A 27131-nucleotide genomic window follows, 5' to 3' on the forward strand; every position below is an offset into this window, starting at 1 on the left:
TGTAAAATACCTACCTAATATCAATATTTTTTAATATGATAAAAAAAAAAAAAAGTTAAACATAAACGATTTTAATTTTATGTCTAAGCGGAATGGATATCCTTAATGTTCGCTCTTACGGATAAAACATCCGTCACGCCACCGCGTACAAAGAAACCGTACAGTAAAGAAAATATCTTTAATCGTCGACCGTCGTACAACTACATGTCTACATGTTCGCGACATCGCTATCATATAATTTATTTTATCTTATCAGCCGTCGATTATTGTCATAGACCATAGTCATCGTCGTCGTCGTCGTCGTCGTGCGAGTAGCATGTGTCGAATGTCGATGGTGGTGGCGGTGTCGGTGGTCTCTGATTTGTATCGCAAATCACAACCTCACCACATAGCGTCCAGCGCGCAACGGCGCAACACTTCGATTGTTTCTGTTCGTCGCCGCGATTACTGAACGTTATACAACAATTTCAATAATTTAGTGATCGGTTATAATAAAATTGTGATTTCTTTTCATAGTCGATTTATTACCCTTGTCGAGTATCTCTCGATTCTTCCGCGCCCCCTTCGCTGTTAATTTCGCACACCGTTTGTCGGACGAGCATCGGAGACAGTCCACGCGGAAAACACAACGTCTTGATGGACGATTCGCGTCCGACGGTGCGTTATTGTGTCGGTTGATATTTAACAATTAATTTAATTATCTATCACCATTCACCACTCACCAGTGCGATCGTACACCCAACCAACGGCGGCGAAAGTAAATTGCTTTACGAAATTTGCATAGTGTTAAAGTAAGTATACTTATTTATAATATTTTTATGACTTTTCAAATCGTTTAGTCAGACACCAGACACGGTGCAGCATATTTTTACATTTTTTTCTTACTCGAAATTTCTTATTTAAACATACCTACTCACAAACACATGGAATCTAGTGCTTAGATATGAATCTATCACATTATAAATACTGCTTGAAAATTGTTCAAAACCCAATCCATTGATAACAATTTCAGAGTTTTTAGATATGGGCAGTTACTTTCCATTATTGTTGCCTGTTCAAAAACTTAATTTATAACTTGTGTGTCCTTTGCCTGGTCATAAATTGATGACAAGCCATGTTAGGTGTCTTAAATTATATCTTTGGATAGAACTATTGATTAACACATAGCCTTTATTTTCCCAGATGTCACCACAACATAGCAATATAATTTGCAATGTACAAAATAAAAGTGCAGATCCAATGGACATCAAGTTCAATGGTTATGAATACCATATGATCAGGAAGTTTACTTCCATGTGTTATGGTAGTAGATGTAATCTCATTGACAGGATAAAAATACGCAACAAGATAAGTGTATGGCATGAAATATTGACATACTTATTATCACCTGATGGCGTTCTCAAAATTTATAAGGTTGAATGTACACCAGGTGAGAATAACGACTTCATGACATCTGACTCGCCACCAAATTATGTGGTAAGACCTTTATTTTATTTAATGCTTATTTAACATAACTTAAACAGTTTTCTAAACATTTTTTCTGTATACCACTCATATGCCTTTAAACAGTTGAAAATGTCAATATAGTTTTGACAATCTAAAAGCAAAACAAAATTATAATAAAAGTTTTTAAATTATCAAAGTGTCTTATTTTCATGATTTAGGATAATAATTATGATTTATGTACATAAAATATGAAATAATATTAGATCCAACACAAATATTAATTAATTAAATTAACAAATTTATTTTGTGTAAAATTATTTAACATATATTTTGCTAGCTAACCTCTGCTCTATACTGTAGGTATTTACCATATATTTAGTTAGTGTTATTCTATTGTTTCTTTATTTAACTGACAGCAGATGTAAATACTATTTATCTCAATAATAAATAATTTTTACAATATTTACATACTAGTAAATAGTTTTTATTGTTTTTATTCAAAATATTAAAACAATCGATCATAATCCATTTTAAAGTATTTGTATGAATTAGTATTCTTTGACGTGTTGTTTAAAATAAAGTTTTTAAAAATAATGAAGTATTTATTGTAATATGTTAAATAGTTAATGTTATTAACTATTTATTATTTTATTAACTTTTATATTAATTCATTATTTTATACTCCTGGATTAGATTAAAAAATATTAATGATTTACCAAGTAACCATGCTTACCTTGCTTAACTATTTTTTTTAAATTAAGTTGGCTATTTATGAGGCTAATTCATTTCTTACATATCAATTACATATTCATTTATTTATGAATTTATATAAAACGTATAATAATATTATTACCTAACCTATTTAAATTAAATACATATGTTTTTACAAAAGAAAAAATATTTTTGTTTGAGTAGTTGTAAATAAAATAATAAATATCACAATATGCGTAATGCATGTCATTGTTTAAATAATATAACATTGAGCATTTTAAAATAATACTTTTTAAAAGGACGCTATACAGACTTTAGTTTTCTCTCTATTACAAGTGTGTAATATAGCAAATTTATGTTCAGCAGATTAGGTTTAGCTTCGTTGGTTTAAAAATTTGAGTAAATCGGCTTCTAATGAAACTTAATGGTTAGAAGATCATTTGTTTGTATGTGGTTTTTTACGATAATTTAATTTTTTAAATGAGTTATGAGTATTTTTAATTTACTATATTTTACATATGCAAAACTTGCTATAAAATTGAACTATTGTAAAAAAAAACCCCACATACAAACACAGATAATCTTCTTACCATCAAGTTTCATTAGAAGTCTATTCACTCTAATTATTAAACCAATAAAGATAAACCTAATTTGCTATGTTATATGCACTTATAAAGTAGAAACAACAAATGTTTGTGTAGCGTCCTCTAAAATAGTTCACAAACAAATGTATTAATAATGTATATAAAAGTAACAAATTGTGCATTTTTTAGATAAAACGAAAATTAAAAGCTGTGATACGGGGTAATGAGGGTCATATAGTGAGCTCAAATGTTCCATTAAATGTAAGTAAAAGCTAATCATTGGACAGATATTCTAATATTTTAGCAAAAAAAATTTTTTCTTGTTGAGTAATTTAGTATTTCTGTAAATAATACCATAATTTAATTTTTACTTATTATTTGTAGTTAGGTAATCCATTATTAGATGGTCCAAGTTACATAGAAGAAACTATAGAAAATTATCCACTACGATTACTGACATTTTTGAAAATTGAATTAAATCAGTATCGCAGATCATTGAATATTCCTTATTGCACTCCATTATCAAGGTATCTACAAAGATATAATATTGTTGAAATGTATTTGGACAATATTCTAAAAAGTATAGATGACAGCAAGCTTCCACCTGAGATAATTTCATTGTTCAAAATTTACAAAAAATATAGTTTTTCTGTATATTTTAATTTATGTTTTAAATGATAAATTAATTTTATGTTCATATTTTTTTTTTTTAGATTTTTTTATGTCAGAATGTTAAAGTTTTATCTCTCAAACACAATCATTTACGGCAAATACCAAGTGCGATTGGCCGACTATCTAAGCTTGAAGTGCTTATACTCACTGACAACTTATTAACTGTCCAATCAATTCCTTTTACTCTTAAGTTTTGTGTGAATCTAAAGGAGCTATATGTTGATGATAACCAACTTGAAGCATTACCTGGATTTTTAACAAGCATGAATCATTTAGAATTAGTTTATAGACTGGGAAATCGAAATTACTTTAAGTCATTTTTTTTGTGGTATCACACTGATTATGATCATAGGTAATTGTAGCTTTAAGAAAAATATTTAATTATTATGATATTCTAATATTACATATTTATTTGTAATTATAGAGCTCGTAAAGAGATTTGGAAAAATTATTGGATAAGAGGAGGAATAGGTTCAAGACCAGCTGTTTCATCCCTTTTAGACATTTGTGTTGAGCAAATATTTTCAAGTGGAATTAATTTTTTTAATGAAGAAATTCCAGAATCCTTAAAACATTATATGTCTTTGACTTACCTTAATTACAATATATGTAACTTCTGTAATATTGCAACTGACTGTTCAAAACCAGGTTATTTTATATAAATATTTTGAAATACATAGTAAAAAACTAATATTTTGTTTTCAATTATAGGTTATAGTACAGTAACATTTTTAACTCCTTATCTGGGAAATACTTGTGTTCCATTTCAACATTGGGCCTGTTCAAAAGAATGTGTTCTTGCTATTGAAGGACCTGCAAAAAAATTACAACTTGCAGGAGCAGAGAGACTGGACCATGAATATTCTCATTACATAGCAACTTCCAATAAAACTGCTGAAAAATCTAATAAGAAACTAAAGCATAATCGATGTTGTATAAGTTAAATTATTTAGTTATTTGACATGTTCATAAATAACAAATATGCACTTTGTTAATTATTTGTATGAGACTGATTTATATTTTTAACATTTTAATTGTGATAGAGTGGCCATTACGGTCACCAGCTATTAAAAATATAATCCATTAAACAAACTTGATTGTAAATATTTGTTAGGTAAGGTAAATAAAATTTGATATTTTTAAAGTTACTTTAAGTAGATTGATTTTACTGATTTCATAAAATAAATGATTTAATAACAAGTATGAATTTAGTAAAAATAAAAATTATTTTATGTTTTCTTTATTATTTTCTTCTACAAACTTGCACACTTAATATATTTTAATATTTATAACGCCATTTTAGCTTAAATTTAATTATTAATTTATACATTTTTGTAAATTTGACAAATTTTGTTATAATATTAACTTTAAACGCTTGTAAAACAAAATTGTTACTTCTATTAAGCTGTTGCCTTTTGACTTTTAAATTTAAGCATTTATCATACATAAATAAAGAAAGTCAAACAATTATAAAAAATAAAATCTTGAAATTATTTCATGACTTTTTAATTTTAATATTTGATGAAAACTTCACGTTTACAGTTGTTATTGAATTGCAGCAAAAATCAAATCAATTTTTTTCTCATATTTTTTGATTATTTGATTAGTTTTAAACTTTTATACACTTTAAATTTTTACTCCCAAGCTATACCAATTATAGATTTTATTTATTACAAAAAATTACCTTTTAAGTTGAAAATTTGTGCAGTTTTTGATAATTTTTAAATGGAATATAGATAATTTATGAAGATCCTTGTATCAATTAATGTCCAAGGTTTTTTTGTTCAAATAAAAAGTTGAAAATTCCAAATATTTAAAAGTAAAGAAACAAAAACGATTTGGAAATAATTCTGTGTTTGAGTCTGAATTTTACCAATGCCAATTTCAAATAGTATTGTATAATTTATGACTCGTACACTAATATCCTATGGCAGTAATACTCCACCTACTAATAGTTTTTATGCGACTCAAACAGAACTTAATGAATTGATAAAAAATATAAATTTTATAACTAATATTATAAATATGAAATAGGTATAAAAAAATGATCTAAGGGTGTTGTAGTTGATTGCAATAAAGATGATTATATTTTTAGTATTTTCACTATTTCTAATGATTTTGAAATGTGTGAATAATGTGTATTAAAATGAGCATACTGATTCACATCTTGACAACTTAGTAAAAGTAGTATGCAGCAACTACAAACCAGATAAAACAATTTCAATATCAAAATTCACACTAATTTAAGATAAATATTTTATTTTTTTACAATAAATTTTTAAATTTATACACAATAATAACCTAACCTTTACCCGCATAATAGTTTAAAATATTTTGTGGCCCAAATAAAAAAAGGTTGAGTATGGATGTCTTGAGGACTACCGACGTCTGCCATGGTATCTCACACCTACATCTGCAATACATATATATTGTGATCGGTGACACTAGTGAGTTGCATATCAATAATGTTCTTTAATCTATGATATTAGTTATTACTATAATCTATTAAGTTTAAGATAAAGTTTAAGTTTAACCACTCAGATATCAACCCCCTTGTTGAATCATCGCATTCCCACTACTTAATGACCTATATAGTGATTTATAATTTGTTATATACCTGGCATTTTGCACCATATTCATGATAAATGATTGTCACCAATGATAAAACGCATAGCGTTATTTTAGAGGGTTAGACGGTGATCCATGCTGCAGTCTGCGTACGCAAAAGCGATTCAAACTCAACCTAAATCAAGTATAAATATCTGCTTATTCTTAATTTAGATCTTAACAATTAAGTCAAACTTCAATACAGAAAATTCACGAAAAAAACAATAATCAACTACATGGTAGCTAAGGAACCAAACCAAAATTTGTTGTTGTATAAATAATTACAAAGAAATATTAAAAAAAAAAATGTATTTTAATCTTCACTTATTTTTAACAATGAAGAAATTTTTTTTTCCAAACTTAAATAATTCACAAGCTATACATGCGTTTTATAAATGAATTTTGTTTATTTTCTGTACGTTTGAAAGACTCGTAAACCATTTTTATATCTCGTGTATCCAAAACTTCTTTTATTTTACTTCTGAAATTTAAATAAAATTATGTTTTAATGCAAATTTCAATAATAATAAACTCAACATTTAAAAAGATAGAAGTGGACATTGATTTGATGTATATTAGATGTAAAGTGGGCGACTATTATGAGTAGATTGAATTTGAATTTTATGACATAAATAGTATGTTTATTACGAAAAATCATTCTAGACAGTAACAGTCTGTCAGTCTATAACACTAAGTATATTATAAATAGCAATTAAAGTCATTTATTTAACATTTAATATTAAAGCAGGTTTAAAATGTCTATAGAAATAATATTCTTTATATGATTTTTAGATTTTATAGTTACAATATGAACTACTTATGATAAATCTTATATTAAATTTTAACAATTTAAATGTAAAACAAAGTTATTGTAAATTCCTAACTACAAATTAGTTAACACGTTTTTGTAATTTTGATAAATTTAATCAAAGTTTTAACTTAAAATGCATAGCAAAAAATTGTGCTTATGTGTTTTTAATATTTTTATACAGATGTAAAAAGAATTTGTGTTTAATTTTTAAAAATTTTAATCAAGCAAATAATTTTTATTTGATATTTATAGAAAAAAGTGTAAAAAAATTAAAATTGATCGCGCACATAAAAAGCTTAGAGTTGAAAACATTTGAAAATTTTTTCATACATAGAAAATTGATAATATAAGCATTTTATGAAAATCTCAAGTACCTGCTGTTATTTTACTTTTTTTTGAAACACTAAGTATCAAAATTGTTTGAGTAAACATAATTATTTTACTAGTAATATTCAAATTATAAAAATTTAAACTTCAAACTCTTATAAAAAATTAATTTGGCATTCTGGTAGAAATTTTTGTTTTATTATTAAATAGAAAAACTTATAATAAATTAACCTAGTATATATTTTTTGATTCTTAGGTATAAAATTAAATTTTTTTATGAATTCCTAACTACATGATAATCTGTACATTTTCAAGATTTTGTCAAGGTTCTAATTTTAAATCCTTATAAAAAAAAGTATTATATCTATACATTTTTATTATTTTTTAAAACCACTTAGTATTAATTTTTAGTTTTGCCAGCTTTATGTAAAATTTTCAAGTATTTTTACCCAGTGAATAATTTATAATCGACGTTTATAGTAAAAAATTTCTCAAGGTCATAACTAATACAAAGATAGTTAAAATATTTTAAACATTTTATCATAAATAGAAATATATAAAATAAACATTTGGTGAAAATGTATTCAAGTTTTTAACGTTATTTTTTCTTGAGTTAACAAAAAAAAAAAAAATGATTTTGTTAAAAACTTAATTTGTGTAAAAATTTTTGATTTTTCTTAATTTTTTTTCTTTGTTTTTAAAAGCTATACAAAATCAAGTATTGGGAATTTTTAACTTTGACCTTTTCGAAGTCCTAACTAGATTCAGTTTATTATTTTAAACCATCCTCAAGTTTAAAATTTAATATTTTATAGCCTACTTATTGTATATACATAATTTACAAAAAAACTATATCATTGTAAAATCAATACATTCATCACTCTAATCAAAATCTAAAAAATATTGATTATTTGAATTTATTGACTAAGTATGTAGATTTATAATTACTAATTTCTAATACATAAAATATATCATACTAATAAATTAGAATTAAATTTAAATTTTAACCTGATACAAAAAAATTTAAATGCATTACTACATTTTCTTTCAAAAATGTTGTGCAAATATATCATTAATATTCTTAAATGATTATAATAACAATTTATGATGAACTTTGTATTATACTTTGTAACTTTTTTTTTCAGTTGTATTTATAGTAAAAAAAATAATCAAAAATGTCAAATGTTTATAAATAGCTTGAAAAGAATCAAAATATTTTAAAAATTATACTATAAACATTTGGTGAATTAAGTATCAAAAACTTATTCATTTTTGAAAGTTATTTTACATGTTAATTCACAATTTTGTCAAAGTTAAAACTTTCTAGAATTTTAGTCACTCATAAAAATATTTATGGAAATAAATTCAAATTTTTTTTTTTTAACTCTAGAATAACACCTTACAAGAAACTTTTAATTAAATTTTTAAGTTTTATAATAAGGCAAAACTGTTTTATCATATTTATTAAAAAAAACAAAACTAAAAATGTAGGTAATACATTTAAATAGCTAAAAAAGAATAATAATATTTTACATTTAAACTTTATCAATTATAAAAAATATTTGTATAAATATTTAATGAAAATTAAATACAAAATAAGAATATCGATTAGATCAAAATATAAAATTATTCCTTTGGTAAATTTTGTCATAATTTACTATTAGTCGATATTAGAAAAAATAATTTTTATTACAAACCCAATGGCCAGAATGTTATTCTTATTATCTTTAGATGCATTGTTTGTCCACACTGATAGTTTAGTTATTTTGCTTTGTATGCTAATTATAGCTCCATTAATTTCAGAACTATCATACACTTCACCAATCATACTCAATAACTAAAAGTAATAATATTTATAAATTAAAATAAAATAGAAAAAAAAATTAGTTCTCACTATTTTCATCCAATATTCATCTATAAGATGGATTTTATTTGATAATGGAATCTCCAATATCCAACGTCCACCAGCACTATTCTTATCATCATCCCAATTAGGTTTGATTCCGTATTTAAAATAGCTGTAATGGCTTTGTAACGAAAGTTGACTTGGTTTTTTAATGTGATTAAATAAGCTAAAATGTTTATGATTACTGATTAGTATTACTGTTTGTTTTTTATCAAAGGGGTTTATATTTTTAAAATAATTTACGTAATAAAAATTAAATAAATCTATACTTACTAAGTTGAAGTTTCAAAAATCAAATGTTGGCACTTTTTAAATGCATAACATATACGTATTATTTATAGATATTTTACATCTTAATTTTTTATTATTTAAAAGAAAACTTACCACCAAAAATCTTCAACAGTATCAAAACTAGTAACTTTATGTAGATTTTCTGCCGAAATTTTACCTTTTGGTTCATAATACCAAAATGTCCATTTATTCTCTAATAAATGTTTATCATCTGATTGCATTATCGCAACATCTTTTTCAGTTTCATTTAATTCTTTGTTTTCGACTTCTGGTGATTCATCCTAAATTAACATAACATAATTATATTTGAAAAAAATAAAATTAGTTACTTACAAACGCTAAAAAGATAAATTATAGTTATCTTAATGACTTACTAATTTCAAACTTTCTGAATTAATTTATATATCTAACATTTTTAATCTCAATTAATCTGATTTCTCAACATATACCCAGAGTTTGGAGCCATTGTTTATATTTCTAAATATTTTGTTTATAATACATAAAGATTTTTGTTTTAGATTTACCTATAATATAATATTATCAAAATAAATTAGATTTTAATTTATTTTTACAACACCAGAATTGAAGATACTTTAGATTATTTTTTAAGTTTATATTAATTAACTAATTTATAATTTTACATGTGTGTTTAAATTACTAATAAGCTCATAAAATATATTAGTCATATCCTTGGTTTTTAATCAATCATACCATGTAGCTAATTAAAAATAAAAATAATGTCTAATGATAAAACTGTTTGACTTTAATATAGGTTATTAGCGTTCTAAATTAAGTTATTTTTTTCATAAACAAGTATAAATATAAATTACACTTACAGACTAAGGAGGGGACTGAAATTTAAATATTATATTATAATATAGTATTTTAATTTTTAATTAACTTTTTGAGATGGTTTACAAAATTATTTCTTATAAATTATAATAAATATAAAATATAAAATAATATAATTAATAATATTTTTTTTATTAATAATAAAATTATTTTTTATCTATATTTGTTTTATAATATTCCCAAGCTAATATATCAAGAATATAATAATATTTTTTTAAATAAATCTTTTATCATCATAAATAATTAAAGCTTTTTTTTATTTTATTCTACTGAAAAAATATCATGTTTCTTTGTTCTAAGTAAATTTCTTTAGTACACATAAACTGATTTTTAGTTAATAAACAATTTTAAAAATCATTGAAACATAGATTATACGTCAACTATATTTTTTTTTAATACCTTTAAATTTTTAAATTTATTTTTCACTATTTAAGATTCCATATGAATATAATTTTGATCTTAGTTCTATAAATTCTGTTTATACACAAAAACACTACAAAAACATGTTTCATAACAATTCATTTACTTATAAGGATAAACTAATTTTTTAGTAATTAAATTTAAATGTTGTTTAAGAAAATATTTAGAGAGTTCTTTAAATTGATCTTTTTTAAGATTATTTGATAATTTATCTAAAGAACTAAATAAAAATTTAAAAGAATCAATAAATCTTAATTCTGTTTTTAATATAATCATATTATCTTCATCAGGTATATGTACTTAACATTTTATAATTTTTGAAAAAGATTTATATTTTTCCTCATTATTTGGAATTAATTTTATTTCATTTTTATTATTCCCAAATTCTTGTATAAATAAAAGAGCAATGTAATCAGAAAGATAATGACAAAACAATTGAGATACAAATAGGATTTTTATAAGTAAGATTACACAAATAATGTGCAGCTCCTCTATATTCTCTAAGCAGATGGTCATGATCACATTTTATTTTATTCTCAGAATAATCTTTTTCATTCAATTGTGTTTAAAATTTTAAATATTTTTTCATGTCATATCATTTTGTTTATAATATTAAATAGCATTTAAAATTTTTTTCTTCTAAAATTAGGAATAATTTTTTTTAAATATCTTTTACAAACATGACATTTAATCGATTGGTTATAATTTAATCCTTTTATTGCACATATTGGACTTATTGGAATTATATTTCTAAAATAAACATTTCTTTATTTTATATACATTTTAAAAATTTTTTAGCTATGTTTGAATCAGTATACTAGACAGGTGGTTTATAATCTCCATTACTATATTTAATATCATGACAAAAATTATTAAGTATATGTTTCTGATAACAATTAGTAAAATACTCTGTATCACTTAGTTTGCAAGTATAGATTGGTACATTAAAAATCAAAATAAATTGTAGGAGGGATTTTTAAAGAATGGTTTTAATTTTTAAATAGTTAAGTTTTATTGTAAGGTGTTGGTAGTATTATTTTACCAAATTTATTATAACCACAATAACTTTAATATATTATTAACTAATCTTGTGCAGGATAACTTAATATATTTTACACAAAATTGTTATGTCCATCTTTTGAAAGTTGATTTCCTACAAGTTTTCACAAATCTTCAATCTAACAATAATTTATTTTAATCTCATCTTTTAGATAAAATAAGTCTATATATTTAGTTTTTTAAATTTAAATTACTTCTAAAGGTACAACTATACTACTTTCTAAATAATAAATGTTAATAAAAACATCCTCCATCATGTTCACACATTTTAATATATACATGTTTTTATTGGAAATTAAATATTTTTAAATTCTTCTTTGAATTCATTCTCCCATTTTCTATATTTTTTAACTGTTTTATTTTTTATTTCTATCAACAGAATGTAAAACAGAAGGTATTGATTATTCACCAAAGAAAACATTTATTATCTTTATTTTGAATATTTATAATAGCTTTTTTATATGCAATATATTTTTATAATGGAATATATTATGAACTCTATTTTAAAGGTATACCTATTTATTTATATTTAATAAAAATCTGAAAATTTTATCAAGAATGGTTCTGTATGAAGACCAATTATTCAGATTATTGAAATATTGAAATAATTTAAAAAAAATTGTATATCTTAAAACCCATTATTATTTTCAACAATATAAGTTATTAAGTTGTTTCTTTAAATTTAAAAATTGATCGAATATCTTTCTTATCAAAATCAAATAATTTTTATTAAAGTTAAAAACTTTATATGATTTTGGTATTATTTTTTCTTGTTTTCTTTGGATGTAGCTTATTAAATCTAGTTTTAATTATTTGGTTTATATTTTTTTATGATGAATAAATTTCAAATATTTAAATCAATTTTTGTAGGTAATTGTTAAACTACCTACATTTAACACAATCTTTATTTGGATATATTATTTTTATTTAATACATCTAAGTTATATAGAAAACAATTCCTTTAACTTGGGATTCAATTTTGCCATGTCATATCAGTCTAGCCTGAATCAGGATTAAGACTAATACTTGTCGTAGACTGTCCAACTACATAGATGCAAATACTCAGCTATTCTTAGTCTTAGAGCTTAGATAATTATACCTATTATTGCTATATCTATTTCGTGTTCAAAAAAGTAATTACACTTTATTTTATTAAAAATAATTAACAAGTTTTTTGTTTGTAACAAATACAAATATCTATCTCATAATCGTCTATGGTCGTTACGTTAAAGTAATTATTAATAAGCAATATTCTACACAGCGATCATTACAAAGGTCGAAACATACATTTAAGTCTTGAAATTGTATAGCTTGTATAGCTTAAAGTTTAGAAATTTCAAATTATTAAAAAATGTATTTCTCACCTTAGCCACATTCATGCGCGTATTTTCCCCTTGTTCTTCGCTCATCCTAATATTAAAAAGGAGTGAATTTTAAAATTAAAATACGAACGCGCAAACAATAAACACAAAATTGATTAAATTTTGCGGTAGCCACTACCCAACGACCGGCAAGGTATCAAAATACGTCTACTACTAAACAAAGTCCGGCGTCCGCACGCCTTACGTTTCTGTATTTCGCTATCGAACGAGCACGCCGATCTTGGATCTTTCAAAGCTGCAAGCCTGGTTCAACCGATCAATGAAACAAAGATTCGGTAATTGCCAATTGGTCCACACCGCGAAACGCAAAAGCGTATGTAGTTATGTGTGACTTGTTCAGTTTACAAAAAAAAATTTCATTTTACTCATGGTTACACTGTGCTTGGACCCACGAATCACGAAGTAGATGAAGATGAACTGATAACACTTGGTGAAAAAACGGTCGCTCGTTAGTCGTTTTGACAAAAACATTTTAGTTGGAATAAATTCCACCGAGAACGCCACAGTATTCGAAGTCCTTTAGCCATGCTTATTGCTTAATCATTTATGTCTTAAATCTTAATTAAGCCTTAATGTTTATTGTTTATTGCTGACTAATTTACTATAATATATTTATATTACTGTTTCAGGTTTCTAGTTTCTATATAGTTTTTACCGTACTGTAAATAATATGACACACGTTAAGACAAAATAAAATACTTTTAAAATTTAACAGGATACACAATTAAAATATTTAAATATTTTATGATTTTGATGAACCGATTTTAAAATATATACATATATATATTTATACATCAAAACTTATTTATTAATAGTAATAACTAATATTAAAAACTTAATAAATTTTATAGAATAGACGTACGATATTATGACGTGGTGTCTGATGACCTAATATGTAAGTTTAAAACTGAAAATCAGACTCAATCCTTTGACATCGATACTACCACAGTATTATATAATTTTTAACTAAATTGTCTGATTGTCACAACAAATCTTAACCGCTAGCCCCCCTCCTTCCAATTTTCAAAAAAGTTAAATATTATAACTATTATAACTAATATAGGTAACTGACATTTAGATTTATGATAACTAAAGGTGGACTATAGCTGACAAGTGACAATTATAATAAAGAACCTGGTAATTATCTTAAGCATTTTATTAATAAATGTAAATAAACATTATTTAAGCATCAATGACGACGAGAAAGGTTAATTACATACCTACTTAATCTATAACAGAATAAAAAAAGTGCCTTAAGTTGTACCCAATTGATATATTTAACAATACAATAAACTAATGAATCGTTTAATTTTGACATTCAATCAGTAAATCAGTAACTCAGAATCTGTAAGTAAATTTACTTTTAATTAGTGTTAACTATTTCTTTTTTTCATAAATAGTAAGTAAGTAAACCTATTATCTATTTAGTTGTAATTTTTTTATAAAATCACAAAACCAGATAGAAATGAAGTAGATACAACTTAATATTTGATAAATCACCTGCGTCCTGCGTTTAGGTTAAGTTTCACTTCCAGGCTCCACCAATAGCTTCAAATCTTCAAGAATAAATTAAAAATTTAAATAATTCATTGACAACTCCAAAATTTGTAGAATCAATATTCATTATAATATTTCTTATTAATTCTTATTAATGTTAAGTAAATATGTATTAAATATAAAATTATAATAAGTATACATTTTTTTCAATTTTAGCATGGCTAATTATTTAAGCAATTTTTATAAACGAAAAGTGTTGAAACAAAAAAAGATAACTTTATCAAACATATATATGTATAACACATTAAAATATAATAACAATTTTATACATTTAAATGCTCTGTTGTAGATAATATGTCTAACAATTACAGATATTATGTTCTTAATCAATTCTTATAGTTACATTTTTAATTACTTTTTTTATGATTTTATAGATTTTTAATCATTCATTAGTTACAAATATTTAATATTATTAATATTATAAAAATTGGTATTTGTGTAGCAGGTGTGGTTAACTATTAAATTGAAGCCTGTGTGCAAATTGTATTTGAAAGCCCCAAATTAATATGATATTTTTTACTTGATTCTTATATTACTACAGCAATTAAGTATTTATATAAATTTTATAAACACTTTTTTAGTATTTTACTTACATGTAATCATTTCTGAATTTATACATATATTTTACTAATAAATAATAAGATAAGAAGTGTAACTTATTATTAAATATGTAGATTAAATTTTATACCAAAACCAATTTATTAATGTCATCTCTAAATTAAGTACATGCATGATGTTTTTGTAGTTTTCATTTTATAGTGTTTATGATTAATAATTAAACAGAACAAAATAATTAACAACATAAAAAAATATTTCGAGAAATATTGAATCTTTAGTTACAGTCAACTTCTTGTACTAGGTACAGTAATTTTGCAAAATTTTAATAATTTTATTCAAAAGCAAAGAGGCATTTTTTAATGAAATAGTTGTACTTAATAAAATATATTAGATATAGACAAATAATATTTAAAGGTCTTAAAATATTTTCCCAAATATACTAAAAAATTAATAAAAATGTACTTAATTTTATTTTATTTATAAATGTTTAATTGGTCTTTTTTGTTACTTATAAGTTATATTATTATTTATTGTTAAACACTTGATTCCATTCATAAACCATTCTTTTAATGCAAATACTTCTGCAGTATTATTTACCCGCAACACCTTCTACCAGCGCTGCTGAATCATTTAAAATAGTTATTGATATATCGTACGAAAATTCTACTAATTTCTATTTTTAACACCTACTGTACAACAAAGCGAATTTCCCTAATTTTCCCCCCTTTTTATTACATATTTTTGAAAAAATATTACTTAAATATTTTTATTTTTTATTTTTTTTATACTATTATCAGAAAAGATACAACCTCCTAATTTAGAGGAACTTATGTTTTAGAGTCAAAATCACAAGATTTTAGGAGGTTCCAGTACATCAGATTTCATGCCTATGTTAAGATACCAGCAATAAGTCACATTCAGTTGATTTTACAATCAGAGTCTCAAAAACTTAAGTCCTATGTATTTTAAATATTTTTACGTATCTATAAGACCAACTCATGTAAGACACTGTAAAATTTTCAAGCTTTTTGGAAAAAAATTTTTTTAACATTTATAGAAAAGTAAAACTAAAAAAAATTAATTTCAAATGTTTGTAAATAACCCAAATAAAGTCAATATAATTTAAAAATACTGTTATGTACCTATAGAAAATGGTCATATTATATATATATATATATAGTCATTTTGTAAAGTTTTCAAGTATTTATAGTAATTTGTTACGGTTAGGTACACTATAAAAATGCAAATGTTTCCCCATTTTTTTTTTTTTATTTATAGTATTTTTTTAAATGTTGAAAATTTTTAATTTTGATTTCTTTAAAGCATAATGTAAGTCCAATTTTCTACTTGAAATCACTCTCAGTGTTAAAAACCAAAGCATATTATTTTTTTCACTACCTACTTATTGTGTATACCCACTCAAAACAAAAATACAGATCATTCTAAAATCAATAGGTAGGTACATTGAAATAAGTTTACTCAAAATTTAAAAAAGAAAATGTATTATCAAAATTATTTTTATAAAAAATATAAGTTCTATTTTTGATAAAATCACAAATATTTAAAACTTATTTTATAATTAAAAATTCATAATAATTTTAATTTTAACACATTGAAAAATAAATTCAAGGATCATCATAATTCATAAAATATAAGTCACTTTAACTGGAACTCAAAAAAATAAATTAATTTACTGTACTCATGATCTACATTATTTCATACTAGAATTGAAGTTAAAATTCTGATAAAACTGATTATTCAAAAGTAAAATAACAATGTATCCTCTAACAGCTTTAATGTTATTGTTATTTAGTTGTAATTCAAAAAATATTATTCATAAAAATTTGAAAGATTACCTACTTAAATTATAACTTTCTTTACACAAAGAAATTTTTAAAATATTTATATTAATTTTAAGTTTATTATACCAAGAACCTCTCAACATTTAAAGTCTAAGGTATGTTGATATTGACTTCTAAGTTAATAACAATATAACATAGGTAATAGTAATAAATTGCATTGTTTACATAGTGCAGTAGATTACTACTACATACTAAATGCTCATACTCTTGTCTCTTTGCACATACCTTGGCAATTAGATTTATGTAATTTTTATTGTTTTTGATTATCAAAACCGAAGTATTTTAAAGAATTAACTATAATGAATAGGGCTGGGAAATTTCAAAAAATGCCCATGAAAAGATGCAAAAATGACTTAAAAAACTCAAAAAAATGCACTTAAATTATATTTATTATAGCTTAAAAATTGGAAAAAAATTTTTTTGCTACTACAATAGTGTATTTTTTTTTTTTATAGTATTTTTCGTTGTTACATGCTTAGTTCTGTTATACTTCTGTTTCTTTAATCATTCGTTCTAAAATAATAATTAAAAAAAAAATGTTATCAACGATACTAATCGTGTTGTATAATTTATTATTCGTACCGTCGGCAGTTCGCCAAAAGTTTCTTATTAATCGCAAAAATATTCGTTCATTTTTAGAACAAATTGTGAAAAGTGCTCTAAAAAATAAGAAAATGCAAAAAATGTATTACTTTAAAATAGCCTGTATTGTCCACAACACATTTCATGCTTACGGACCAACGTTTCAAAACACCAGAAAAAATGGATTGCATTAAAATCCTTGTCTTAATAATGAATAATTCTTCCTGATCTAAGAAAAAAAAACCATACATATTTTAGATCATCAACTACACACATTAATCTATATTCTAGAATGAATAATGATATCTATGAATGATATGCTGACATATTATTAATTATTATCATTGTATAGCTTAAAACTTAAAGATAATAAATAAATAACGATCAAGTTTTCATACGAAGATAACGGTTACTACTTACTAAAATAAATGTTAGGTACTTCCAAATGTTCCAATATATTATACAACTCTTTCATCACTGATGAAAGGGACAACTTGTATTGTAGAGCATTGAGTTAAAAATGTTCTATTTTACTCAATGTTGTAAAGTTCACATAGAAATTGACACGAGTGACTTTCTTGTTTGCCAACATAGACTGGGGAAAGCCGAGTAAGGGTCTCTACCACCAAGAAAAAAGCTAGTTCCGTGGGAACACGGAGGCCTTTGATGAAGTCGCTAGCCACTCCGGCCGGCTAGACCATGTCTCTTTAACCAGTGCATGCACATTATACATCAATCATTCGAGCAACACCTCTTAATACCAGATTCTGCGAGTGAAAATTAGACTTCACTTTTGAAAAAGTTAAACCAGTGTTATTATTTTATTTAGATTCATACCTATGTTTAGTCTTATTTGTGCTTTTTAACTTTTTCTGACAAGCCAGACATATATAGTATACACTGATGCGATTGAGGTAAGGTGTATGACCATAATATACTTTATATATTAAATTTATATTATGGTGTACTTGATCAAATTCTTAACTAAATGACTTTTAGAGATCTCCGAAGATCAGGAGTAAAGCAATAACATAAATGTCATATTTATATCTGACAAGTGATTATATTTTCTAGCACTTATATATATATAGGGAAGTCTCCCAGATCCAGGTATTCCTATTTTAGATCTAACTATTCTTAAGGCTCTGTTTAGGATTCCGTGTTTATAATAATTCTAATATACCACCCTTTTTATTTTATTTTCACGTCATTACAAATCAGTGACAATAGGTAATATGGTAATTGCTAGGGCTCGAAAGTTGTAGCAAATGCATGTTTTTTTTTGTTCATCCTAGAACATCCAAAGTATTAAGTAAGATACAATCATGTTTCACCCTTCTCTAATGTCATACATGAAATTTAATTTTGCTATTTTTTGCATATTTACAGTTTTTATTGCTATTTTTCCAATTTAGTGTTTTTAGTACTATTTTTGAGTATATTTTCACATAATAAATGAAATATTAGCATTTTGTTGAAAATAATGATTTATTTAGTTATATTTTTAAAATATTTGAATTCTTGGAAATTTGTGTATTTTTTTACTGTAAATTATAAAATTGTAAAATTACATTAATTTTTTTTTCTAATACATTTATAATTTTTTCAAGTTAAATGCATATTTTTTTGATTTTTGTAACCGTGAAAGTATCATTGCTTTGCAATACCTACTTATTTTTTGTATTTAAATACATAATTAAATAAAAAACGATATATTATATACCTAAAAAGATAGATCAATTATTAATAATTTAATTATGTAATATTGTTATGTGTGACTAAGTCTAAAATAGATAATAAAAAATGTTATGGTTTAAAAATCATTTAATACAACTTTTAATAAAAATCAGATAAATATAGGCTTACAGACATACTTGTTATAACTGTGTATAAATTTAAGAAGGTAATACATAATATATATTTTGTATTTAAATTTAATTTCATATTTTTCAAATAAATAATATAATAAATCACAAACATAAATGTTAGTAATTTAATGTAAAATATTCACAAGATAACTATATACTTAATAAATATCTACAAATACTATTAATAAAAATAAAATTTTAACAATCAAGATTATAATTCTATTCAGTTTAAAAAATATTATAGCATAAGTACATCTATCACAAAAATAATCAAAAAGTACTTTATGTTAAAAAAATATGTATGTTATGATATGATTCCAAAAAAATAATATTACTGATATGAGTGATATTAGTAACCCATTATTATGTATGATAAACAAAATATATATATATATAATTAAAATAATATTTTGTATTTGAAAACGATGTTAACTTTTATATTTAAAGATTCAATTATGTTTTGGATAACAGATCTCATCAAGAAGTAGAGCCAGTAAAACGACAAAATCACCGCCCAACAGACGAGAGCAAACCGTGAAGTTGCACAGTTAAACAGATCAACAAAATGTGACGATGATGATTGATGTATCGGGGGCGTGTATCTAATGAGCTATTTGCAATTTTTTCAAACTCTTGCAGTTGTTGACGAACATGGCCGAATCATTATTTTCCTTGAAGAAACAGATGTTCATACTCGGAACGCCGTTTATCAGGTCGATGCCGAAGAAGACGATATCGATCGAATAAGCGGAAAACTTGATTAGCAGAGACGCGTCGGGCTCGGGCTGAACGAATTTGTGATTGGTGCAGTCATACTGCGGATTGATTTTTCCTACGATCTGCAAGCACATTTCTACGTCCAGCACGCTGCACGGCAGATTCAATGTAAACCCTTTGACTGACGGTCCAGCGCCACCAGTCTCGTTAACCACCATTTCGTTGTTGAACATATTTTCCGGGCGAGACATGTACTCCTGGTACTCGGCCATCAAAGTAACCGTGTGCTTGCCAACCTCTTCGATGGCCCACAGCACGTACTGGTCCATGGAGCAACTCTCGAGCCCGTACATGGCGCAAAACTGCCTGTCCAACTCCGAAGCACGGTTCTCGCCGAGCCTGGTGAGTTCGGCCATGCAACTGTCGCGCAATTCGGACAGCTTTTTAGCCTCCAGCAGAACGTGGTCCACGCAATACTTGAAAAGCGATCGACGGTTTAGTCCATTCGCCATGTCTTCGGGTAGACTTTCCAACAACTTCACCATCCGTTGACCACGCAACACAAACTTCACGCTCTCTTTCTCTGCAATGTTGTCCACCAAGTGCCACAACAGGTTATCGACGTCCAGTTTAGCCGTTTGTTTCTGATAGATGTCAAATACACGTTGAATCATTTGCCAAGCAAACAACAAATTATGCACAGTGAGGTTATTTCCCAGAAACATTGTGATTCGTTCCACAAACACGATTAAATGGTGTTTGAAAAAGTAAACACTGCAGTTCCAGATTTGTTGAGCAAAACAGTAAGGAATTTTCTCTAGGGTTTTGTAAATCGGCATCCACGCAGCTTGTAGAGGCAGTATCTAAAGAAATGTCAATAAACATGCAATTAGACACATTACAATATTCATTTGAAAATAGACTATAAAATCTATGTCAGTAATTTAAGGTGGGTAAGTCAATAAAAAAAAATAAATAACTTGAATTAGTTAAAATTAGTCAATGAAATTTTAAACACAAATTCAACTTATATCATGTAAAATAAAAAACAAAATATAGCTAAATTACATTTTAGATAAAACATACTTTTTAAAATTACAGCAGAACTAAATTATAAAAACAAACTTTAGAATTTAAAAAATTTCATTTTAAATTTAATACTATTAATATATGAAAATAAAGATTTAATAATTAAGATATACTTTTAGCAATACTATATTTTGTATTAAACCAAACAGTTGGAAATAGAATAAAACTAGACAATAAAAGAACTAATCAATGCAAGAAATAATGAATTATGCATGAGAAAAAATTGTTAAATAGTCTTGGACACACAAGCATACTAGGTAATGAAAAAGTAGCATAAGAAGCATACTCAAACTATAATTAACAGTTTCTAAAAATCATATCTTAATTCGACATTTAACCCAAATTAAATACTTCATACAAATAATATCAAACTTACTAGTTAAGGCAACAAAAAAACTCGGAGAAATAAAAAATGCATTTTATGATTGACCTAACCAAGTTTAAATAGAAGTGAAAAACTGTAGTTAAACATCTTTGATTAGACCTTGTAAAGGATATGTGATATTAACTTAACAGTAAAAAATAATTGAACAGAATGCCACCAAAAGGTTATTTTTACATATAGAAGACCTCAGAAAATACATAATTCAATTCAATATAGACCCATTAGCCACTAGGTTCTAGTATAGAAAACACCACAAATATGACTAACTATTTTAAAAACATAGTTTTAAATCAAATTCAATATAGAACAAAAAAGTTATGTATAATAATGTAATCATTTTAAAATTGTAAGATTGTTACTATTATTGTAAAACTTTAAAACTAATAACTTTTGAAAATTAATAAAATAAATTATTTGTAGCCTTAAAAGAATTTTATATATATATTACTACAATTTATAATTAATGAAAATCATCAGTTTAACTTATTTATAAGTTAAGTCTAGATTTGTATGCTTTAAGACATTTTTTGTTATGCATTTTCCACCATATAAATTGTTAGTCATTTTTTACTCCCATTAAACTGCATACTCTTAGTAATAATATAAAAATATATACATATTAATTTAATAGAAGACATAGTTTTTACCTTTAAAATTTCTTTAATATCAATCGAAGACATTAATATTCCTGTGGCCATGAATAAATCCAAAGATAGATATAACACATTTATCGGTGTTATTTCAAAATTATTATTGATGGTATTTAAGGTAAAACGGAAGACTTCCAATGTACACTGAGTAATATAAGCACTTCTTCGAAAAATATTCAGAGTTCTTCCTGTGGTTTGAACTTCTGAAGTTACTGTAGCATATGCATGAAATGGTCCCGCTATAGAACCAACTGCAGCAATCGCAACATTAATCCATGCTTGACTGCATTGTGTGGCTGATATTTCATTTTCATATTTGTATATGTTTATTAGTTGATTAATTTCTCTACCACCTTGATACATTGAGGAAATTGTTAATATTCCATAGGTTGTAAGTGTAATAGGCATTGCTAATGGAAATATTAAACCAGCCCCCAATGTAATACAGCCAACCCAATTTAAAAAATGTGCAGCCAAATCAGTTGTTTTTAAAATTTTTTCGATTTGTTTGGAAGCTGGCGTTATATTTTGATACAACGATTTTGATGCATCATAGAACCCTGAAATTGGGTAGAACATATATCCTTCAGGAAGATTATTATTATTTAAATATTCTTCCCAGTCAGAGTATGTTCTATTCCGTTCAAAATCAATAAAAATACATTTACTTTTGATTGATTTTAATCTGAGTATTGTCCATTTGTGTATATCTTCATCAGGAAAATTTTGGCAGACATTACACTTTGTTTTGCAAATACTATGTGTTATAGTTACACCCACTTTAATATTATTACAAGAATCAAGTTCAATTAATTCCTCTACTTTTTTGGTCATATTTAAAATTTTCTTTTGGATTTCATTTCCATATAATATAAATAATTTATCTGCATTGTTAATATCACTACAACTTTTTAATTCAATTTTATCACGAGATGGGTAATCATAATACAAGCATGCCATAAACAATTTTAGTTCATTCTTCTGTATGGTTAACCATTCTGGTCGAGCATTAAAATAAGAATATTGTAATTCTTCTAAATGCTTAATTAACAAACGTCCTCTCTAAAAAAAAAAAAACAATTGGCTATTTAATAATTTGTGGATACATTTTCTTAATCAAATAAATTTAAAAGTGTTGCAAATGAAAAAAGTAGTTTTGAAATAATTAAAAAATTAATAATATTAATGTAGGCTTAAGTAATATATTTTAAAATGTGTAAAGTATAAGTAATAAATAATAATAAATTAAGTTTGTTTGTCTTTTTTTTTTAATGAAATTAAACTCAAGTTAGCTATTTTACAATAAATATATTACATAGAAATAGTAGAATACAATGATAGCTAAAAAATATCAAACAGAAAATTTAAAAATTTACTTTTAATTATTAACTAAATAAACAAAATACAAATATGAATAAATAAGAAAATATTGAAAGAGTTATATAAATTTATTTTTGTACTTACTTTAAGTTTTTCTTCAAAACTCTTGTCCATATTGAAAATCAATCAAATATTTTCATCTACTGCCAGTTATTTTCCTTAAAAATATGAACGATATTAACCTTAGTATTTAAAAATTTTACTAATATTTCAAAACTTTATTTTTGCATAAATCTAGTTTATCGGTCATGCTAATTTTTAATTTTTTTAAGACTTATGTAGTTAAGTATGCTGAAAATGATGGTGAAGTCAAAAATTTGCGGACGGACTTAGTTTCAGAATTATATCGATTTGAATTTAATTAATATATTTGTGTTATGTTAATAGCTTAATAAGCTTATGTTACTCAATAGTCATAGTGTAATGTATACTCGTAGTCTAATGGTACTGAGTGCCATGTAATGCGTAACAGGTCCCTTGGGTTCGACACTCAGTGAGCACTAATAACATTTTTGCACTTTTTCTAATTGTTTTTATGGTAACTGATACTAGTAATTATCCTGTAACCTACTTGAGATGGTGTTGCATAGCAAGTTGAGGGATATATTTTTGTCAAACAGGTCATAGGATAATTACTACTTGTTGTATCAGTTATCAAAAAAACGATTAAAAAAGTGAAAAAATTTTATTGGTGCTCACCAAAGTCAAACCAATGTCGTGCATTACATGGCCCTCGGTACCATTAGACTACGAATATACATTACATTACTGAGTAACAAATTAAGCTATTAACATAACACACATATATTAATTAAATTCAAATAGCTATAACTCTGAAACTAAGTCCGTCCACAAAATTCTGACTTCGCCATCATTTTCAGCATACTTAACTACATAGGTCTTAAAAAAAAAAAAATTAAAAATTAGCGTGGCCACTAAACTAGATTTGTTCCTTTATTTTTATTCAAGTTATATTATACATTTTAGAGAAAGTAATTTTATTTATATTTTATTTAATGTTCATATTCATATTTTACTAATAAACATTTTAATAGTAAAATACAGTTTTTGACAAAAATTAATTCAACCTATTATAATACTAATAGTAAAATAAATTACTTAAATAGCAATATCAATAAAAATATCACAATATTCTTAGTAATATAGACAAATAGACCATCTATATATAGAATCGTTTTTCATATGTAAAACAGATTTATCATTGATTTTAAACTTCAAAAAATACATTACTTAACACATCAATGTATTTTCACTGGGAAATAGTGCAATATCACAGTTTTTACTTTCTGGTGTTTATTTTTATATAATAATAACTATAAAACAGCTTATGATAGCTAATAAATATTTTTAAATAATAAAACTATTAATTATTTATATAGCTAGTGTCATAATTAACTTACAAATTACAACCACACCCAATTTTTTTTTTCTTTGTTTGTTTTATTATGAAGTATTCCTGACAAGATCATCTAACTTATTGTCAATTGATATTTGTTAATATTAATTCATATTTCACAATTTTAACAGTTTAACAAATGATAATGAATAATTAATTATTTACAACAAATTATAAGGATTTATAACAATAATTAATATATTATAATTACAATCGTAGCTGATAGTTTACTAAAGTTCACAAATAACTAATAAGAAAAATAATGAAAATATTGAAAACGTGTATTATGTGATAAATGATAATTTAACCACGGATGTTTATCACATCTGTGATAATAACCAGGCTCTTGCTATCATCAGCTGGGCCTGGGCGGCTACGGTCGCAAAAATTATTGTTATCAAATTAAAACAATTTAATAATAAATATTAAATACAGTAGACGCCGCTTATAAGACTCACTTTGGGACCAGCACAAAGTGAGTCTTATAACCGAATGAATCTTATAGGCGAAGTGGAAAAAAAAAATTAATTACGTATTTATAAATTTTATTTTACTACATATTTTGCTTTGATTTTAATACATTAACACATATTACATATTACATACTTTATTATTGAATAAATTTAATAATCCCGATAAAAAAAAAACTAAAATTATAATTGTTATAATTTTATTATCGTTGCGATAAATGTGAACTTTTATCTGCGATAAAAATACGTTATAAGATACCAACAGAAACTAGAAATAATCAACACGAATATTATTTCATTTTTCAAAACCAATTTATTTCTAAATTATAACCAAAAAATTTTATTTTCTACTATTTATTTTACGAAATTTGAGTCTTATAACCGAAGTGTTGAGTCTTAAAACCGATTTTTTTTTAATGTATTTGGATACGTCCGGACCGTTCCAGACGATTTTGAGTCTAATAAGCGACTGAACCTTATATCCGTGAGGCTTGTAAGCGGCGTCTACTGTATATTAATATTATTATTATTATTATTATTTTTATTATCGTGATTTTTTGACTTTTTGCCGAATTTTTAGTTTTCCGATCTTTTTCCACCGCTATCGGTTCGTATTCGCATTCTACGCATTGTTTAAAATACTTCTGTGTGCCGTTCACAATTTTCTTCATGTGATTACGAACCGTGTACGAGATATGTATTCTTAAATTTATTTGCCTTTGACGTGTATATTAAACAATTAATCTGTTTTAGACTTATTCGTGAACATTAGTCGTATCTAGATCTTTGACGTCAATGAAAGAACCATTGTAGTACATATTTCATGATTTCCTCTCATGTCGTTCATTAAATTTTAAATAATATTTCTGAAAGTGTTGCAGGTAACCGTAGAGCAGTGACATCTGTTTCAACGCACAATATTCATTTTTCATTTATACTGCTGTTTTTGATTCAATAAATCAAATTATTTCTTTGTATTTATATATTGTTTTGTTCTTGGTAGCTTAACCTTTAGACACATCTTCAACCATGGTTCGTGCTTATCAGCATAATAGTGTTTCTGTCGCAGAGTACTGTCTACGTATACTCAACAGTATATCATATAATATAATACATTTATATGTATAAAAAATAAATGCAGATAATAATTTTTTTTCTTTTATTTATATTTACAATCTGTATTCAATGTGATACAATAAGTGAATTGGTTGTCACTTGTCTTATTTACTAGGTGTATTGACGTAATCAGTGGTGTAGGTATTGGTAAATAAATGTATGGGTATACGCACTTAAAATAATAATAATATTGTTATGGGCTACGAGATATGTTAATAATATAATATGTAATATTGCTAGAAGTATTAGCAATATATATGTATATGATATATATATATATGTAGCCTAAAAACTATAATATATACGAGGTAGTAGATTCATATTTCTATGAATCTTTTTTTTAAAAAGCATCATAATAAATATATCAAAATAGCAGTAGTGTGACGAGATCGTTTAAATATATTGTGTTAAT

General features: G+C 24.9%; 3 protein-coding genes across 3 annotated transcripts; 1 reads left to right on the plus strand and 2 right to left on the minus strand.

Annotated features, from left to right (window-relative positions):
• Positions 1-58: 58 nt before the first annotated feature.
• LOC112600416 lies at positions 59-4580 on the plus strand. The gene is made up of 7 exons (XM_025347622.1): positions 59-791; positions 1183-1476; positions 2931-3002; positions 3126-3350; positions 3455-3765; positions 3838-4061; positions 4125-4580. Exons 2-7 carry the CDS (start codon positions 1183-1185, stop codon positions 4355-4357), a joined length of 1359 nt encoding a protein of 452 aa, XP_025203407.1. The 5' UTR covers positions 59-791; the 3' UTR covers positions 4358-4580.
• Positions 4581-6389: 1809 nt separating this feature from the next.
• LOC112600390 (eukaryotic translation initiation factor 4E1-like) lies at positions 6390-13394 on the minus strand. The gene is made up of 5 exons (XM_025347584.1): positions 13051-13394; positions 9449-9636; positions 9053-9230; positions 8856-8995; positions 6390-6501 (listed from the first exon to the last, which is right to left on the minus strand). Exons 1-5 carry the CDS (start codon positions 13093-13095, stop codon positions 6390-6392), a joined length of 663 nt encoding a protein of 220 aa, XP_025203369.1. The 5' UTR covers positions 13096-13394.
• Positions 13395-19781: 6387 nt separating this feature from the next.
• On the minus strand, positions 19782-25315 carry LOC112600469. The gene is made up of 4 exons (XM_025347705.1): positions 25138-25315; positions 23801-23874; positions 22334-23398; positions 19782-21075 (listed from the first exon to the last, which is right to left on the minus strand). Exons 2-4 carry the CDS (start codon positions 23828-23830, stop codon positions 20098-20100), a joined length of 2073 nt encoding a protein of 690 aa, XP_025203490.1. The 5' UTR covers positions 23831-23874; positions 25138-25315; the 3' UTR covers positions 19782-20097.
• Positions 25316-27131: the final 1816 nt, after the last annotated feature.

The sequence above is a fragment of the Melanaphis sacchari genome, unplaced genomic scaffold, assembly GCF_002803265.2.
Source record: "Melanaphis sacchari strain LSU unplaced genomic scaffold, SCAv2.0 Contig64_pilon_pilon, whole genome shotgun sequence".
Classification (NCBI taxonomy): domain Eukaryota; kingdom Metazoa; phylum Arthropoda; class Insecta; order Hemiptera; family Aphididae; genus Melanaphis; species Melanaphis sacchari.

Coding starts and splice junctions, on each gene's coding strand:
- LOC112600416 (XM_025347622.1), top strand. CDS start 1,183: ATGTCACCACAACATAGCAATATAATTTGCAATGTACAAAATAAAAGT. Junction 3,766..3,837: donor CACACTGATTATGATCATAG/GTAATTGTAGCT, acceptor TTGTAATTATAG/AGCTCGTAAAGAGATTTGGA. Junction 4,062..4,124: donor AACTGACTGTTCAAAACCAG/GTTATTTTATAT, acceptor TTTCAATTATAG/GTTATAGTACAGTAACATTT.
- LOC112600390 (XM_025347584.1), bottom strand. CDS start 13,095: ATGAGCGAAGAACAAGGGGAAAATACGCGCATGAATGTGGCTAAG. Junction 9,231..9,448: donor ACTGTTGAAGATTTTTGGTG/GTAAGTTTTCTT, acceptor TAAACATTTTAG/CTTATTTAATCACATTAAAA. Junction 8,996..9,052: donor ATGAATATTGGATGAAAATA/GTGAGAACTAAT, acceptor TATTACTTTTAG/TTATTGAGTATGATTGGTGA.
- LOC112600469 (XM_025347705.1), bottom strand. CDS start 23,830: ATGGACAAGAGTTTTGAAGAAAAACTTAAA. Junction 23,399..23,800: donor GTTTTGAAGAAAAACTTAAA/GTAAGTACAAAA, acceptor TTTTTTTTTTAG/AGAGGACGTTTGTTAATTAA. Junction 21,076..22,333: donor ATATTAAAGAAATTTTAAAG/GTAAAAACTATG, acceptor ACATTTCTTTAG/ATACTGCCTCTACAAGCTGC.